The sequence below is a fragment of the Moschus berezovskii genome, chromosome 6 (assembly GCF_049115385.1).
Source record: "Moschus berezovskii isolate FMDL1 chromosome 6, NW_MosBer_1.0, whole genome shotgun sequence".
NCBI lineage: Eukaryota > Metazoa > Chordata > Mammalia > Artiodactyla > Moschidae > Moschus > Moschus berezovskii.
The window spans coordinates 109,489,312-109,507,880 of record NC_142465.1 but is presented as its reverse complement, the minus strand read 5'-3'; the positions used below and the strand labels follow the sequence as shown (position 1 = coordinate 109,507,880).

At 50.6% G+C, this 18,569-nt stretch overlaps 1 protein-coding gene across 1 annotated transcript in view; it reads left to right on the top strand.

The window, feature by feature from the left end:
- Positions 1-18,094, top strand: part of CCND2 (cyclin D2) — a 28,888-nt gene extending 10,794 nt beyond the window's left edge. The window contains exons 4-5 of the mRNA XM_055395264.2: positions 2,306-2,454; positions 12,745-18,094. Of these exons, the coding sequence (XP_055251239.1) occupies positions 2,306-2,454; positions 12,745-12,894 (299 nt within the window). The 3' untranslated portion in view covers positions 12,895-18,094. The remainder of the gene's footprint in view (positions 1-2,305; positions 2,455-12,744) is intronic.
- The last annotated feature ends 475 nt before the right edge of the window (positions 18,095-18,569 follow it).

Here is an 18,569-nt window from a genome sequence, read left to right as displayed (position 1 = left end):
TTGTCAGCATTTCTGAGCAAGAGACTTAGATTCAGGGGAGATTGTTTCGTGATATTTAACTTTTGTTAAAATAAGTTTTCCCCACCCAGTGGTGGGGAAGTTTACACATATCTTTGTATGTTCTGGTTCCCCTATATGCATGCACGTTTATGCCTTTCTATTTATGTATTTGTGGGTGGTTGTAATCTTGATCACAGCACACGCTCATATAGCTTTTGTTTTTGCTCCCCTCTTCACCCTGGTAGGTATTGTGAATATTTCTTCATCCGGTTCCATAGCTGAAAGTTTAAGGTTTCCAGAAATGGCTGAATGGGTTGGGTGGAACTTTCCAGGGTTGAGTGTGGAGGTTAGCGAACAGGAGCCAGGACAAGACGAGACCAGGTGTTTTATTAGGCATTTTCCTCTCTGCTGTCTCCCCTATCAGCAGAGAGGGGAGTGTCTCTGGGTGTAGTCTTGGGGCAGCCCCTGAGGCCATGCAGAACTGCCGGATGGAGAGACATGTCTTGTGACTTTGCTGCCTGGTGGAAGCCAGGGTATCTGCTCTGTGACGACCTAGAGGAGTGGGATGGGAGCGGGTGGGAGGGAGGCTCTCCATGTATACGTGGAGAGGGGATCCGTGTATATGTACAGCTGATACATGGTACAGCAGAATCTTAACACTGTAAAGCAGTTACATTTTGATTTTTTTTAAAAATAAGTCAGTTAGACCTGGAGGGGCCCCTGGGAGATGAGCCAGCCTGCTGCCTTTCAACTTTTGACCATAAAGGAAGAAGTACATTTTATAACACCACTTGGGATGCCTCATCAGTGTACCTCAAATCGATACAAGAGTTTCTGCAGACAGTGTTGACTCTCTATCACACGCCCTCCTTCCTGATACTTTTATTTTGTTCAGCACAACAATAACAGAACATGCAGGTCGCGACCCACAAGTGAACTTGGTGACTGGTACTGAGTTGCAAGGGAAGTTAGAAAAGCTTCAGGGCTGGAGGGAGGGCACGACTGGTCCAGGACCCCCAGGGGCCCGAACCTAGCTTTGCAGCGCTCACGTCGCCTCCACTGGATTAACCTAGAGGAGAGTGGGCAGCTGCTCAGAGTCCTGTGGCTCAGTGGAGCCCGCCTGGCTTCCCTTGCTTCATAGGTGCAGCTGTTGGGGGTCAGGGGATGGTGGGGCGGTCCAGGGGGACCGTGTCTTTCAGCATTTCTCCCCCCACACAAGGCAGGTACAGTCCTCTGGACACACCCTGGACCATCCACCTGCACCCCCTGGCTTCTAGAAGTTTAATTTGCTAGAAGTAGGGCTTGGGTATGCAGGTAGCGGGATGCAGAGACAGGCAGTGTGTGGGCTGTGCTTCTGGGCTGAGGCTTGGGCACTGGGGGAGGGGGAGGGGCAAGGAGGTGGGGTCTCCTCCTGCTGCCCCACCTTCCCCCCCCCCACGCTTCCCATCCCACGCTGCCAGGGGCTGGCTGCCTCTGCATTGTGAATGTCTGGTGGGGTGGGGGGAGCTAACGAGGTTTTTGGGCAGAGAAACTGCTGTGACCCCATGTGAAGAGACCTACAGCAGAGAGGCGGGAGGGAGGCTGGCTTCCTCACCATCCAGGGGACAGAGGAGACTCTGCGCAAGTCAGCGCACAGCAGGCTTTGGGTGGAATGCTGTAATGTACATCCCTCAGGAGGTGGAGATGGTGCACGGGCTAAGAAGGCCGAGGAGAAAGACAGACAGCCAGGCCTGCTGTGTTCATGGAATTCGGCCAGGAGGGGCGGGGAGTGTGTGCCTTGTTGAGCCACCCAGTGCGGTTTCTAAGGACGCCCCTGACTCGATGTAGACCTTGGAGTCAGCGATAAAAGTGCCTCCATGGACAATGTTGATATGCTAGCAAGAGGGAGAAGCCATAGGTTAAAAACTATTTCTGTGGGTTCAACCCAATGCTCAGGTTGGGTTGTTTTTTTTTTTTAATATTTATTTAGCTGCACGTGGTGTTCATTGTGGCACGTGAACTGTTAGTTGCAGTAAGGTGCAGTCTAGTTCCCCGATCAGGGATAGAACCCATGGCCCTCAGCATTGGGAATGCAGAGTCTTAGCCTCTGGAGCACCAGGAAAGTCCCCTGTGCAGGGATTTGAATTGGGACACACGTCCTCCCTCCCCAGCAGCCCCCACCCCAACCTTCCACTTTTTGGGTGGTGAATCACACCGGTTCTAACGCCTCCGTGGGACCAGGTGGCACTTGTTCTTTCTGTCTACTGAGTGGGGAAGCACCTGTCTCCACCCTGTCCTGAGCTCCCGGCCTCTCTCATCCCCACAGACTTCAAGTTCGCCATGTACCCGCCGTCGATGATTGCAACTGGAAGCGTGGGGGCCGCGATCTGTGGGCTTCAGCAGGATGAGGACGTGAGCTCGCTCACCGGAGACGCCCTGGTGGATCTCCTGGCAAAGATCACCAACACCGATGTGGTAGGTGGCCCCTGTCCCTCCTTCTGGCCGAGACCAAGCGTCTTGTCTGTCCGCTTGGGAAAAGAGACAGTGGCAATGGTGATGTGTCAGAGGTTCTTTGTGGTGGCTAGCTTCTGTTTGCCGAGACCATGGCCTCTGACGTCGTACAGAATTCAGCAGGTGAGGCCATCTCTTCAGGTTTCAGCAGCCTGTGTGCCCTCAGGATAGAGGGGAGAACTTAGCAGGCAGATCCAAGGCGGGAGGGAGGCCGCTGACTGCTTTCCTGTATGGCTTGGGCTTCTCCACGGGTCTGATTTGTTGCTTGTTTCCATTTATGTACAATCCCCAGCCTGCCTCTCCTCCAGCATGGAGCCTTCTCGCCTGCTTACACACGCTGAGGCTGGCAGGCAGGGCTGGAGCGGGGGGCCCCCCTGCACCACATGGCGTGGGAGAGGAGGGCGGCCCCACTCCCGTGAGGAGGTGTCTGCCTCCACTGACCTCTCAAGCCCTTGCGCCTGCCTCTCATTTCCCTTTAGTTCATTGTGATGATGGATTAAAAAGCACTTTAAAAAAGTCCCATGCAAACGCAAGGAACTATTATTAGCTATAGATTTTTCCATTCTGGGTGCCCCGTGGACAGTTCAGAGGCTGTAACTCTGGTTGCCAGAATTTGAAGCTCCTTAGAAGAAAGAGAGGTTTGGGGGAGAAGCCAGGGTCCGGGGAAGCTCTGATTCAGCTGGTTGGAAATGACGGTCCTTAGAAGATCCAGGCCAGGGTGGTTCTACAAGGTCAGAGAGGTGGAGAGGCCAGGGTCACTGGCCTGGGACCGGAACCCAGAGGCTCTGACCCCCAGGCCTGGGAACCCTGCATTCCTGCCTGGCTGCAGCTCCTGGGATCTTTTTGTTTGAAAAAGGCCTTTGGCTTAAAGCAACCCGGGAGAGGGGTGTCAGCTCCGAGGCCCTCTTGAGTTACCATGGAGAAGCTCAAGAATGCAAGGGACTTCGTGATGACCCCCTCTGGATGGTCAGGGGGATTCTGAGTGCCCTGCTGGGGGAATATATTGAGTTACAAGGGAGCATGTGGTTTACCAGTCGGTGCCTTCTCTGGCAATGCTGGGCAGAAGGGGTAAATGTTAGTTCGGCAAAGGCCGAAGTTCTCTTGCTTCCCCCCTCCCCCAGCCCCTCCTTAGATTTTGCCCCGACCTTTATTACCATCTCAAGGAAATGGCACAGAAAGGGGTTCTCCTGGACTTGATTTTCAGATGCTGCCTCTGAACAGGCTTTTTTTTTTAAATTTTGTTTATTTTTAATTGAAGGATAGTTGCTTTACAAAATTGTGGTTTCTGCCAAAGTGGGTAAAAGAATCCACCTGCAATGCAGGAGATGTGGGTTCGATCCCTGGGTCAGGAAAATCCCCTGGAGGAGGAAATGGCAAACAGGATTTTGAAGCATGGTTTCCGAGGTGTAGATCGAAAAGACCCAGGCAGAATGCTTTTCGAATCCTCCAGACGCAAATCTTAGACAGAATTTATTAGGATTTATAAAAATGATACGCTTCCTTCCTTTTCCGAACGTCTCCTATTAAGGCTGCCTTGCCAAAAAGACTCTCAACCAGCGTCGGACCTGCCCCTCTTCGACCCCCAGAGATGAAGCATGTCAGTGACAAGAGTTTTGATCCCCCCATTAGGCATTGTAACCTCCTTGGGATATTTATGGATACGTTCTCACAGTCTGATGGCCCCACGGGGTCTCCAGCCTTCTCCCCCATCTGTCACCCCTTTAGTGGCTTCAGATGGACAGAGGTTGTTCCCAAGGTGTCTGTCACTGGAGCTCGTGGGCTGTGCCTGGCTGTGCCCGCGAACCAGTCTCTCACTTCATGCTAGAGACACTGCTGGCCTCTTTCAGACACTATTTTAGCCAGGCCATTCAGACTAGGTCGACTGAATACAGCCCTGGCTTAAAGGTTCCTTCTAAAAACGGCAGCTGTTGGTGGAGATGGCGCACACGCGTGCTTCAGTCTCACCAGTCTGGGGGTGTAACATTTTGATTTGAGATCCCGAGCATACGTGGACCAGGTTTTCAGAGAGCAGGTGGAGACCTCAGGAATTCCGCAGCCTTGCCTCGGCCCCCCGGGGCCTGGCCCCCCTCCTAGGGCATGTCTGCCCTCCGTGCCTCAGCTGTCGTGTGTGTCCGTCCTTGGGCACCGAGTCCTCTCTCCCATCAGTCTGGACTCTCTGGGGGGCTCTTGTTTAAAACAATATTTAATGGAGGATTATTTGACTTAATTTCAGTATTAAGTGTTCAAATGTTAGTTGCTCAGTCGTGTTCGACTCTTTGCGACCCCGTGGACTGTATTCCACTAGGCTCCTCTGTCCACGGAATTCTCCAGGCAAGAATACTGGGGTGGGTTGTCATTTCCCTCTCTAGGGAATTTCAGTGTACGGTCGTTAAAAGGAATAGAAACAGCAGGGAGAAGTAACAGCAAATGCATCCGCTACTTGGGCTGATACCCACATCCAGACTTGAACAGCATTGGCAAGTCTCGAATGACTGCAGTCTGGAGTCCTCATTGGGAAAGGGTCCCAGGCGGTGCCTGCACCCTACAGGGGAGACTTCAGATTCCTGCTTTCAGGGCTTCTGCTAATGATCACAGGTTGCAAACTGAGATCATCAGCTCTGGGTTTTCTTTAACTTTTTTTTACAATGCTGTTTGTTTCGCCTTGTGAGTCATAATCTGGAGAGCCCTTGGTGCAGGCTGTCACCTCGTGGGCAAGGCAACGCAAATGAGCAAGGCACAGACCCGAGACGAGCGTGGGAGAAGTCCAGGGGTGGGTGACACATGGAGAATAAAAGATGAGCTTCCTGTCTTCAAGGAACTCAGCAAGTGTGTGGAGGATCAACAGTAAAGCACCTAAACTCCCGGCAGATGAAGAGCAAATGAAAGGACGCTCAGCAGGTGCACGGAACTAAAGGCATAGTAGGAAATTAGCCCGCGGGCAGGACTCCGGGCCTAATGTGAAACTCAGGGGAAAGCATCGTCACTTGATGATAGAAAATGTCCTTGGGACGGAGAAAGAAAATATGGTCTGTACATGCCATGCTCTGTTGTTCACCCTTAAAAAGAAATGAAATTCTGACGTATGCTACAACGTGGATGTGCCTTGGACATGTTAAGCGAAATAAGGCAGATACCAAAAAGACCAAATATGATTCCACTTACCTAGAGTAGTAGAATCCATAAGGACAGAAAGTGGGATAGAGGTTCCCGGGGACCAGAGGGTGGGGGACGGGGGAGAGTGGTTGTTGATGTAAAGATCTGGAGAGGGTGATGGTCACACAACACAGCAAAGGAACTTAAAGCTAACACACTGCATTTAAAAGAGTTGAAGATGGTCAGTGTTAGGTGGTGTATACTGGGTTGGCCAAGAAAGGTCGTTCAGCATTTTCTGTAAGAGCGTATGGACAAACCCGAGTGAAGTTTTTGGCCAGCCCAGTGTTTTGCCTTCACAGAAAGTTGGAGCTGTAGATGTAGACCCTCGGACCATACTGAAGGACCCAGGGGCTTGCACTGAGTCCTCCCACGGGGAGGCCAGGTGCTCTGACCACCTTGTGCCCCACTGGCCCTGAGGCTCAAGACAGCTAGGAAATGGGGGTGCGCTGGCCTCTGACTGCAGAGTCCCTGATGCTGTGTGTCAGCCCTGTGACCTGGACATCCTGGACCAGCTGACGGTGTCCTCTGTCCATGGATTGTCAAGGATCAGGCTGTGGGAAGAGGGTCCCCTTGACTCCCCTGCCCCAGGACAGCCAGACCCACCTCTCAGGCTCCTTGGCCGGCGGCAGTGAACTTTGATAGGAGGGACTCACGCGGCCATAGAAAGCTGTGTTCTGTTGCTCGCTCTGGTTGCCAAAATAAACCGGAACGCTTCATGCCAAAGAGAAAGCTGAGTGAGAAGGCTGACAGTTTTACAGGGAATAAAAGTCTCAGAGGGTGGTGTATTTTAAGTAGTCTTTCCTTCCACTCATGAGGGTTGCTAAAAACAGACATCAGCCAGAGAGGCCATGCTGGCTTTGGGGGACCGTCCACCGGGGCTTCCGTTGCCAGGGGTCTGCTTACGAAGGGAGAGCTGACTGGGCCACTTCCTTGGCAGAATCGGGGTTCCTCTTCCGTCCCCTCGGCATCCTGCTCTGCTTGGCGCCTGCCTCTATCTCCTTGTTCACTTGTCTATAGACTCTTGAACAAGACCCAACTTTGACTCAGTCCTTTCTCTCCATCTCCCCTGGCAGAGTCATCAGGGAACGATGCTGGGGTGGGGAGAGGAAGGGAAAGGGGACAAAGGGCCGGCAGGTGGATGTCAAGTGTGTTTCCCCTGCTCTGGTCTCCCCAGGTCTCTTGGAAAGCGAGAGAGAGGACTTAGCATGTCAGGGTCCCTCGAGTTTTACCTGGCTTTCTCTTAGAGCGAGTCACTTCGCTGTCATGTGACACTGGTTTCCTAAATCCCTAATGAGCGAGTAAAATGGGGCTCACATGACTTGAAGATGTGAAGTTATCAGAAGATAGTTAACAGAACAGGTATAGACTCAAGTCATCCTGTTGTTGTATGTACCCTGTTCGACTGAGATTATACCAAAAGTCTGTTGCATTCTTTTTTTAAGATTTTCTTTTTTAATGTGGACCAGTTTTAAAGTCTTTATTGAGTTTGTTACAACATTGCTTCTGTTTTATGTTTCAGTTTTTTGGTTTTGAGGCATGTGGGATCTTAGTTCCTGGATTAGGGATCGAACCCAGGTCCCCTGCATTGGAAGGCAAAGTCTCAATCAATTGAGGTTCAAAGTCTCGATCTCAAAGTCCTGGTTCCACTAGACCACCAGGGAAACCCCTCTGTCTCAGTCTTAAATAGCTCCCAGAGAAGTTTCAGGACATCTCTCTCCTCGGGTCGTCCTGGCATATTAGAATCCTGTTGTCAGTGGGCTATTACAAAACAGCCTGCGTTGCCAGGGGAGATGCAGTTAAGACTGGGCTTCCCAGGTGGCTCTGTGTTAAAGAATCCCACTGCCAGTGCAGTCGACGCAGGAGATCTGGGTTCGATCCCTGGGTCGGGAAGATTCTCCTGGAGGAGGAAATGGCCCCCCACTCCAGTATTCTTGCCTGGAAGATTCCATTGACAGAGGGGCCTGGCGGACTACAGTCCGTGGGGTCGCACAGAGTTGGACGCAACTGACGTCATCTTGGTCCCCGGAGCCCTCAGGAGCACACCTTCTCCTGGAGTCCCCTGTGTTCCCCAGACTTGTCTTTCGTGGATGGAACCGGGTCTGTGTGGTCAGGGGCCTCCCGAAGAGTGGCTGGAGGAAGGGAAGCCGGGGGCGGGGCGGCAGAGGAAGCAGAGTTGGAGCTGACGCTTCCCGCGCCTGCCTGATTTTCACTGCGGGCCTCATTTGGTATTCAAGGAAATAAGCCCAACAGGCTGCGAAGAAAGGAAGAATGAGATAGTTTCCTAAGTTGTCTGTGCCTGATTTGGCCGCGGGTCTGGGGCTCATTCAGCCCTTTGTCCCCCTGTTGAGTGCAGTGCGTGTGTGGTGACAATGCCCTGATGCAGCGACACTGGGGGCCGATGGTAACAGTTCCGCGGCCCATTCACCGAGGCCGAGGAGGGTGCAGGGCGCGGGGCTGGAGCCAGCAAGCGGAGGAAGTCGGGGCCCGGGGGGACGGAGCCCGGCATCACAAACGCGGCTGTCAGGGCTCCGGGGGCCGGGGCAGGCGGGGGAGGGGGCCCAGCCTCCTGGGGCTGGAGGCCTGCCCGACCCCCAGCGCTGGGGAGTGCCACCTGTCCAGGCTGACAGACGAGCATTATGGCTCTCCTTCTAATCAGCTTAATTTGGGGCATCTCGACACAATGGCTGGTGCTTTTGGAGGCTGCCGAGGAGCAGAGGGCCCCAGGGCATCTTTTCTTCCGAGGAGCTTTGTGTGTGGGGGGGGTGTTTCCAGGCCGCTCTTAGGCTGTGTCTGCCTTTCCTGGAGATTCTCTGGTCTGTCTTTCCTTTGAGCCTGGAAGGAGCAGAGAGTTGCACAGGGAAGAGGGTTCTAGAATAGGACGCTTGCCCTCTGAAGGCCAGGGTCGTCCCCTTCTCCTCCCGCCCCCAACCTTTCCCAGCATCAGAGTCTTTTCCAGTGAGTCAACTCGTCGCATGAGGTGGCCAAAGTATTGCAGTTTCAGCTTTAGCATCAGTCCTTCCAATGAACACCCAGGATTGGTCTCCTTTAGAATGGACTGGTTGGATCTCTTTGCAGTCCAAGGGACTCTCAAGAGTCTTCTCCAACACCACAGTTCAAAAGCATCAATTCTTCGGCGATCAGCTTTCTTCATAGTCCAGCTCTCACATCCACACATGACCACGGGAAAAACCATAGCCTTGACTAGACGGATCTTGGTTGGCAAAGTAATGTCTCTGCTTTTTAATATACTATCTAGGTTGGTCATAACTTCCAAGGAGTAAGCATCTTTTAATTTCATGGCTGCAATCAGCATCTGCAGTGATTTTGGACCCCCAAAAAATAAAGTCTGACACTGTTTCCACTGTTTTTCCATCCATTTCCCATGAAGTGATGGGACCAGATGCCATGATCTTTTTTTTCTGAATGTTGAGCTTTAAGCCAACCTTTTCACGCTCCTCTTTCACTTTCACCAAGAGGCTTTTGAGTTCCTCTTCACTTTCTGCATAAGGGTGGTGTCATCTGCATATCTGAGGTTATTGATATTTCTCCCAGCAATCTTGATTCCAGCTTGTGCTTCTTCCAGCCCAGTGTTCATGGCTGGATGGCATCACCGACTCTATGGACATGAGTTTGAGTGAACTCCGGGAGTTGGTGATGGACAGGGAGGCCTGGTGTGCTGTGATTCATGGGGTCGCAGAGAGTCAGACACGACTGAGCGACTGAAGTGAACTGAACATGTGACTGGGGGACGAGCCAGCTCCAGTTCGGTTCTCTAAGCTGGGAAGTGAGGGCCGCTGGCTGTTATAGCGCCCTGCCCCAGAGTTCCTAGTTCTGACTCTGTAGGGATCTACATGTGTTACTCTTAAGAACCCCGCCCCAAAACACTGCCTTCGCTCTTCTCCAGCTTTGCCTCTTGTTCCCTTCAGACTCCACAGCTTTTCCCCCCGTCTATTTGTCTGTTTCCATCTATAGGCTTGGCCTCCTTCTGCCTCTGGGTCACTGTTGGGGAGATTGAGAGCCCTTTGGGCAGGCCTGGGGCTGGGGGTACTGGGTAGGGGTGTGGGTCTGCTGCAGGTGGGGGCACCAGGCCACCCTCCCTCCAACTTCACTTTCCAGCAGCTCACAGGAAATTCACAGTCTTAGGAAGTCCACAAAGGGGAAGGGCTCCTGCGATGCTGAAGGAAGGTGTTGAAATGCAGGGAGTGGGGAGTTCCCTGGAGGTCCAGTGGTTAAGACTCTGCACGTCCACTGTGGAGAGCACAGGTTCTATCCCTGGTCTGGTAACTTAAGGTCCCACATGCTGCATGGCCAAAAAAAAACCATGGGAAAGAAATGCAGGGCATGAGCTCCGCTCTCCAGGAAGAGGGAGGCTGACTTCTTACCTTTGTGCCACCGTCAGAGGAGAACGTCAGCATCCTTTATGCAAAATGATCTCTTGCCCTCAGGTGGGTTTTCATCTCACCAAGAGCGACAGGTCCCGCAGCTGAAGCTCGGATGCTGTCAGCAGTGGAACCAGAGGAGGGTTAGACGTAGACCTCAGGGTGCCTTCCAGGAATGGGGGACAAAATTGACCCCTGAGAGCCTTCGCGTCCTGTTCCGTCACTTCTGCGGCAACTGCTGTGGTCCTTCCTTTTCTCTTGAAGTGAGAAGTACCAAAGCGCTGGCCACTGTCAAAAATGATTTACATTGACTGAAGGAGAGTCTGCGTTTTGTGTGATATCTTTCTTCATTTTATTCAGGAAAGCGTGAAGGTTTGGGGCTGCAAGTTACGTAAATATGATGTTTGATGCCTGTGTTATCATGAAGTCCTGTAGAATGACTGCCCAGTGTACCAGCCTGCCCTGAAGGACTTTCTCAGAACTGTTCCTTTAGGGTCTCAGGCTGCTGGGAAGGAAGCCTGAATACCAGGAAGAGCAGGCACCTGGGTGAGCCCCAGGGAAACTGTCCGCAGCCCCCATCAAGCTGCTTAGCTCTCTGGAGCCCCATCCCCATGTTCAGAGGACCATCCGTCTCAGCTGCTGGCATGGCTAATGCAGAAATGATCATGGCATCCTGGGTTCGTCATGTTTTTGGGTGGCAGTTGTGTTGACGCAGAAACAGAGTCACGGAGGAAGAAAAGGTGACAGGGTTGGTGGAGAGCTTCCTAGGGGACCAGCCAGCGCAGTTTTGACTGTCGTCAGTTTTTGCCTTGTTCCATTCTGTCGCTCAGTCGTGTCCGACTCTTTGCGACCCCGTGGACTGTAGTCTACCAGGCTTCTCCGTCCATGGGATTCTCCAGGCAAGAATACTGGAGTGGGTTACCGTTTCCTTCTCCAGGGGATCTTCCTGACCCAGGGATCGAACCTGGGTCTCCTGCATTGGAGGCAGATGCTTTAACCTCTGAGCCACCAGGGGGCCTTGTTAACCTGATGCTTAGAGTGAACTCACTGGAAAAGACCCTGATGCTGGGAAAGACTGAGGGCAGGAGGAGGGTGGGGTGGCAGAGGATGAGATGGTTGGATGACATCACCGACTCAATGGACGTGACTTTGAGCAGACTCCAGGAGACAGCGAAGGACGGGGAAGCCTGGTGTACTGCAGTCCATGGGTTCGCAAAGAATCAGCATCCCTGCTGGATGCTCCATCCCTGGTGCCCATCCCGCTGTGCCCCTCACCTGTCTTGAGCAAATGCTCACTCGTATCTCATTTCAGAAAAACCTCAGGAATTGTTTCAGATGCTCCCTCTGTGCGCGTGTCCTGAGCCTTAACGTTACAAATGGGGAAACCAGGGGTAGAGAAGGAGAATAACTCAGTGTGGTTTAACAGTGTACGGTGGCTGAGAGATACAAAGGGAAAATGTGGGGGCATGGAAACTTTCCTGGGAGCTCCAACTTTATTTTAGATCTTTGGAAAATAGAGATAATGCTTGTGTGCTTGGCAGACTGCAACGTCTGGGCAGTGAAAATTGCATGGTGGAGCAAACACAGGGGGAACATACATGAAGCTGTGGGAAGACCCACGCAGAGTGGAGTTCACATATTTTCCATACATTTACGAGAGTGCCAGGAGACCAGTCTTGATGAGTAGAGAGGTCTAGGCCAACTAGATGCTGAGTTGGCCAAAAAGTCCATTCAGATTTTTCCGTAACATTTTACGGGAAAAGCCGAACTAACCTTTTGGCCTACCCAGTATCTGCTACGAGCAGTTACTTCAGCTCACACCCCAGTTGCTAGTGCCAACCACCTCCCACCCTAATGACACCCATGAATTACTGCTGTGTCAATGTCACCCAGTTTAGAGGAGCTTCTGCATGGAGCTGACACACCCTGAATCTTCCCTACCAAATATAGACTAATCTCAAAACAGTGCTGCTGTTTTTTTCTTTTTGCTTTCTCCCAAATTAGAAGGCTCAAGTATCCAGAACTCTGTAAACACTCTGAGTTGTATTTTTTATGAGAGTTAAGGGGATGGTAAATAAGTGCAGAGACAAATTGGCTTGTTTATGAGCATTGCTGCAGTGGCTCTGAGGCTCAGTGTAGTTTAGTCAATTCGCTTGTATCTGTTCCCTGGGTGGTCTAGTTCTGTCACACTATCTGGAAGGCTCACCTTCCCCTTTTCCCTCTCACCATAGTGTCCCCAAGCAGGAAGCTTCTCACTGGTCCTTGAGTTACCAGGAGCTGCATGACCGCAAATGGCCTCTCACCTTGGCCAGCACTACCTGGGCTTCTGCTGAAATGCAGATTCTGAGATGCAGCTGTTTTGGAGAGGGCTGAGAATTGCATTTCTAACTAGCTCCCAGGTAGTGTGGATGCTGCCGGCCTATGGACCCCAGTTGGAGTGGCTCCCCCGGCCACCAGGAGGACGCACCTCCTGTACATGTTGACTTTCTTTCTACTGGAAGTGGAGAAGGACATGGCAGCCCACTCCAGTATTGCCTGGGAAATCCCATGGACAGAGGGGTCTGGCGGGCTGGAGTCCAGGGGGTTGCAAGAGTCAGAAACGACCTAGAGACTCAACCACCACCACCTCCTGGAGGCGTGAGTCGTGTGTGTTCTCTTTGTTGATGGCCTGCGTCCTTTTGCCCTTGCTAACGGCTGTGGTCTCGGTGCTTCTCCCTTCTAGGATTGCCTCAAAGCCTGCCAGGAGCAGATTGAGGTGGTGCTGCTGAACAGCCTGCAGCAGTACCGTCAGGACCAGGGCGACGGATCCAAGTCGGAGGATGAGCTGGACCAAGCCAGCACCCCTACAGATGTTCGGGATATCGACCTGTGAGGATGTGGGGCGGGCCAAATGGGAGGGGTGCGTCCAATCCACCCTTTCCTTCTCTCTGGTTGTATTTGGTTCTCTTACGTTTTAGGATGAAACTTAAAAAAAAAAAAAAAATTCCGCCCCCACCTAGATCCTATTGAAAGATCTTTTAGAAGTGAGAGATAAAGGTCCTATGAAAACGAAATCATTACAAGCATTTGGTGCCTATTTGAAGTACAACAGAAGGGAATCCCTTATATATGCCAACAGTTACTGTTTATGATGTTAAAAGTCATAGTAATATGCTTACAGGAAAACCTGCAGAGTAGCTAGAGAAAAATGTACGGGAACATTTTAGAGACTGCACTGTGGGAACAAATTAGAGACTTTTTTTTTCATGTTACGAACTAGCACATATATACCCCTGTTGGATAATTTGGAAGAACTGCGGATGCCATGTATGGCAGGATTGGATTGCGAAGCGATGAACTTGAGAAGGAATTAGAAATAAAGGAGGGACAGGATGGGGAGGGAGTGACAAATAATCTCAGCGCGATCAAACCATTTTGGATGGAGAAGCGCCCGACTCCCAACCACCTGTTTGTTGCTAAGTCAGGAGCGATGCTGGGTCTCTAGTGACAAATCTTGCTGTCTGCAGTAGCTGCTACCTAAAAGAGATGTTCTGTTTTGCCCGTTGGACACAGGTGATTGGATCCTGGGTTTGATGTTTTTCGATACTTTGCTTCTTCTTCCAAACTTGGTTCGTTGCAGACACCATCCCATTTTTATCTTAAAGGGGCAATCTAGCTATGGGCCATCCCCCAATCTCCGTGAAATGGAGGCAGATGGAGCCCCAGGGTGGGATCTGGAACTTTTTTTTTTCTCCTGAGGTGTTCAAGAGAGTAATGTGACCTTGGCATCCCTCATTAGGGAAAAAAAAAAACTAATTTTTTTTGGTGCTGATTGGTATGTCCAGTCCACAGGTGAGCGTTGGTATAAACCATTCCATTCGAAAAGCACTTTGAAAAATTGTTCCCGAGGGGGTAGATGGATTGGTTTATGCAAATCATACAGAGTAGAGGCCTCCTTCCTCCTCCTGTGTCCCCTCCCCTCCTGCCCCCCAGTCAGGTTGCTGTCCTGTATCCGACACTCTCTGGGTTCCCCTCCGGGGACTCAAGACACATCCCCTTCGGCTGAAATCCCTATGACAACATTCCTAAAAGCAGAGATCTGTAACCATTTTGATGGCACACAAGGATCTTAATTCCCACCTCTATACTTCCCCTTTGGACATGGAAAGAAACATGATTGCTGGTGCAAAGACAGACAGCGGGTCATCCGTGTGGCATTTTGTTCCCGTTTCCGTTTTGTTTCTTTTGTTGTTGATTTCATTGCAAAGTTGCATTCAGTGTACTTGAACTTTTTTTTTTCCTCTCCACGTCTTAGAGGCATTCAGTTAGCAGAGAGGTTGAAGCACCAACTTTTTTTTTTTTTTTTGCACAATTATAATTGACAGGTAATGAAGCTATTAAAATATTTGCCTTTTTAAGTAAAAAAAAAAGATCAGAACAGGGCTACTCTGAAGAATTATTTTATACACAGATTCTGCCTTGTTTCATAGTATTGAGGGTTTAAGATGGAGAAAAATCTAAGGGTCTCTTATTTTTCATTTTATTATGTTCAGTTTTTTATTATTTTTTTTTTTTGCGCTGCTAAGAAGCTAAGATCATTCATCGTTATCCACATTAACAGTACCTAGCTGTAATGTTTCACCGAGTGTGCTGCTATTATATAAACATTTTTATAATATATTATTTTACTGCTTAAATTTCCAAGTCCTGAAGTAGTTGGTTGAGATAGGAGTTCTTCGTACTGGAAAAGCCCTCTTCCATATAGTGTGTTTTCTTCTGGTTGCGTATTCATGGGTTTTTTTTTTTTCCCCTCTCTGATCACATTCTTCAAAGACAGAGTATTCTTTACCTCAGGTTTACTGGACAAAATCAATAGCTACGAAAGAAAATGGTTCACATTTTTGTTCTCATTAATACCTCACAACCATACAGTTTCTGCTTGGGAGCCCATCAGTTAGGGAAGGCGGAGGGGGGAGGGCCACAGTCTCTCCCTGATGGAAGGTGGGGGGCTTGGCCCCAGGGTCTCATGCCCAGGGACCTCTCAGTGGTGAAGGTCATCAGGCTTCCATTCTGACTCCGGTATCCTCATCATGATGGAAAAAATGCAATTGGACCAAGGGATTTCCCCTCCCCCGCAAGGCCGACACTCAGCGCTGAGTGATGCAGTGTGCTGGGCACGCAGCATCTGCACTTGGGTACCACACATTTCCAGCACGCTGTTTGTGCAGAGTGCCTCATCAGGTGGGCCTTTCTAAAGTACACCTGCTTCCAGTTTTCCTTTCACATGGGAAGTTTCCCTTCTCTCGGCTTGCTCTCTCTCTGGCAAGTTTCTCTCCCCTGGATGCTGGCAGCCCCTTGGGTCCCCCCTTCAGGACGATCTCAGAGGGTTTCCTAGGTCTGAACCTGCGGCAGGCAGGGTTGCCATGGGAACTGCTCCCACCTGTCTGGCCTGTGATAGGCAAAATGCTTGGGCAAGGGCGTGGTCCTCGCTGAGTGGCACTGAATGGTTTTCAGGTTTTAAATTGTACGCTGAATTGGCATGATCGGGAAAACGGGTCGGGGTGAGTATCGGATCGGTGGTTGAAGGCAGGTGGGCAGGCTGCTTCTGTCCAGAGATGGAATCCCAGGTGAGTCAGGCTCCGTTGATGTGGGTTAGAAGGGTTCAGGACTCGGTGAGTTATGTGATCCTGAGATGCTCAGGATTCCTGGTGGGCCAGTGGGTGGTGAATTCTGAGGTTTGGGGAGAAAGCCTGAGCGGCCTGTGTTTTATCAAGAGGCCATCCTGCATAGGCCGCTCTTCTGGGCCCCGGGGTGGGGGGAAGTCTGCATGGTGGAGAAAAGCATGGGCCCTAGAGTTCTTGAGAATCTTGGAACCTAAAGAGAAAGGGAGGTACTCCCTCTCGCAGTGACTAGCTGCTCAGCTCAAACAGAAGCAGCGGGTGAGAGAAGGAAGGAGACAGGCCAACAGACTGCCCCCGCAGTCTCACACTCTCCACTTTCCCTGGGACCTTCTAGCTTTTTCTCCTTTCCTCCTCATGCCTAGTGTGATGGGAGGTGCAGGGTTGCAGGTGGGAAGGGTGCTAGGTAGTTTCTGCTTTCCTGCCTGCTCCTTCCTTACACAAAAGACGGGCCCCGGGCATTGTTGAACTGTCTTGTGCCCTCTTCTCGGATCTTGGATCTTGGTTTTCTCGGTAGAAGTTTCTATCCCAGAGGAGTTCAGGTGCATTTTTTTTTTCCCTCTTTCCTCCCGTGAAGGAGGTTCCAAACCTATTCTGTTTTTTTCCCTACCTTTTTGTCATTGTATCTCTACTTTGTTCTCTTTATGTTTTTTTTTTTTCTTTCTTTTCTTTTTTTGGTTGTTTGTTTTTCTCCATCAGTGGGGACTGATTGTTCCCCTTACCAGCCAAATTTTGTTCCTTCCCCTATTTTGGCCAAATCCTAGGGGGTAAAAATCCTCGTATGCCAAAAATATATGCTGAGCATAAGTCAGTTCCATGTGGGTTGTTCATCGCAGCCAAGAAGCCTGCATGTGGGGGCAGGGGATGGGTGCCTCAGCAGACTGCACCCCCCCTTCCAGAATGAGAGAAGGGGCTTCTGTCCATGGAGGCTGCCCTCTGGAACTGTCCCCACCCCGCTGAGCAGCCAGTGTTCCCCAACCAGGTCCCCCTTGGTCTGTGGGCTGTTCAGAGGCCCCATTCTGCCTCCTGCCCTCACCTGAGTCAGGCACGTGTGACTCGGGACAGGCGGCCCTTGGCTGCGGGCATCGGGGTCTTCCCTTCCGAGGAGGCTGCCGCACACCCCCGAGGACCCCAGGAGCCCTGGGACTGCCCGGTGAGGATGGCTGCAGGACTGGATGACTTTTTCTCAAAGAGGGCAGCAGACTGTTCTCCCCACAGGCCACGGGGGGACAGGGCTGGGAGAAGAAATAGACGTGCACCTTATGTCATGTAAATATACTGATTTTTCTAGTTCAAGAAGAGAGAATTATTGGTAGAGTGGGAACGGGAGATAAGTATGGGCAGGAAATCTTGAGTGAGCCAGCTGGCTTCTAAGCCAAAAGGGTTCCTCCGTGTTTATCTTTGAGACAGTCCAACCCCAAGAATAGCTTTAAAAGGGAAATCAGTGCTGAGTCGGTGAAGTCCCTTACCCAACACGTGCCCGATAGCTTTAGAACAAACGCAGGCTCCTCAGCTGTGGGCTCGGCGTGGTTCCCGTCACCCGTTGGTGTGAAACAAGGCGGGAAATTCATTAGGATGTTTATGGCTTCTTCATCCCACCCGGCTTTTCCTGGTTCTGGATTCTAAACAACCCAGAACAGCCTCTTTCCTCCAGAACCACTGTTCTGCATCCCGGTGTCTCTGCTTCTAGACTTGCATGGGCCCTCAGACCCGTTTCTTGGCTTAGGCTTCCGGAAGCCTTCGGCAGATGTATACACGCATGCTCTTGCCGTCACATTTATTCCTTTGCCTGCAGCCTACTTTGGGGGGAAAAAAGTGCCTTACTGACTGTAGCCATTACAGTAGCCAGTGTATTTTCACAGATGCCTATCCTTTTTTTTTTTCTCTTTTTTTTTTTAGTTGGTTCTATTTCTTACCGCTCACCACCTCTGAAATCCCCAGCGTGTCACAGGGCCATTGGATTTTTTCCATTATGTTCCTTACCCTTGTACCATGTACCTCAGATCTCTCTCTCAGTTAGTTTCTCGTCTTGGACTTTCTTTTATTATTATTATAATTTTTTTTTTTTTTTGCTTTAAACAAGTGTGATGCCATATCGAGTCAATGTTAATCTCTCACCATGTACTCTATAAGAGGTGTGGGTGTTTATTTGGTTGGCGCGCGAGCAAGTGCTAAAGTAGCATGATCAGTGTACACGGAAGGTTTTTAGGAAGTATGGGAAAAAAAAATGTTGTATTGGCTATGATGGTGACATGGTATAGTCAAGCTGCCTTTTCTGAGGTCCTATCTTTTCAGTGTTAAGTGATTTTTAAAAATAATAACCTGTTTTTCTGACTAGCTTAAAGATGGATTTGAAAATGGTTCTGGATGCGATTAGATTATGCTATTTGGACAATAAACTCACCTTGACCTAAGGTCTCTGGCTCTTTGACTTATTTTTTAGACTAGCAGTCCTCAGTGTGGAGCACAACCTTCTCGGGTCAGAACTCTGTTGGCCATAGTTGGTGTTGGGGTAAAATGTGGATCCTAACCTGAAGGGTCATTTAGTTGTGTCAACTGGGTGCAAGCCATTGATAGCCTTTTTTTAAAAACAAACAACTTAAGGATTACCCAGGCAACCTTCTTGTGAAAAATCGGAGCCTCAGACCACTTTCAAGAGGTGTGTCAGTCACTGCTATCATGACTGACCTCAGATGCTATCCCCTGATTATTGCCAGCTCTTCACTCCTGGGTCTGAGTGAGCATCTTCTGGCTTCTGAGGTGCCATCTCAGGATTGTGTGTGTGTGTGTGTGTGTGTGTGTGTGCGCTCAGTCGTGTCTGACTCTTAGTGACCCCATGGAATGTAGTCTGCCAGGCTCCTCCATCCATGGGATTCTCCAGGCAAGAATA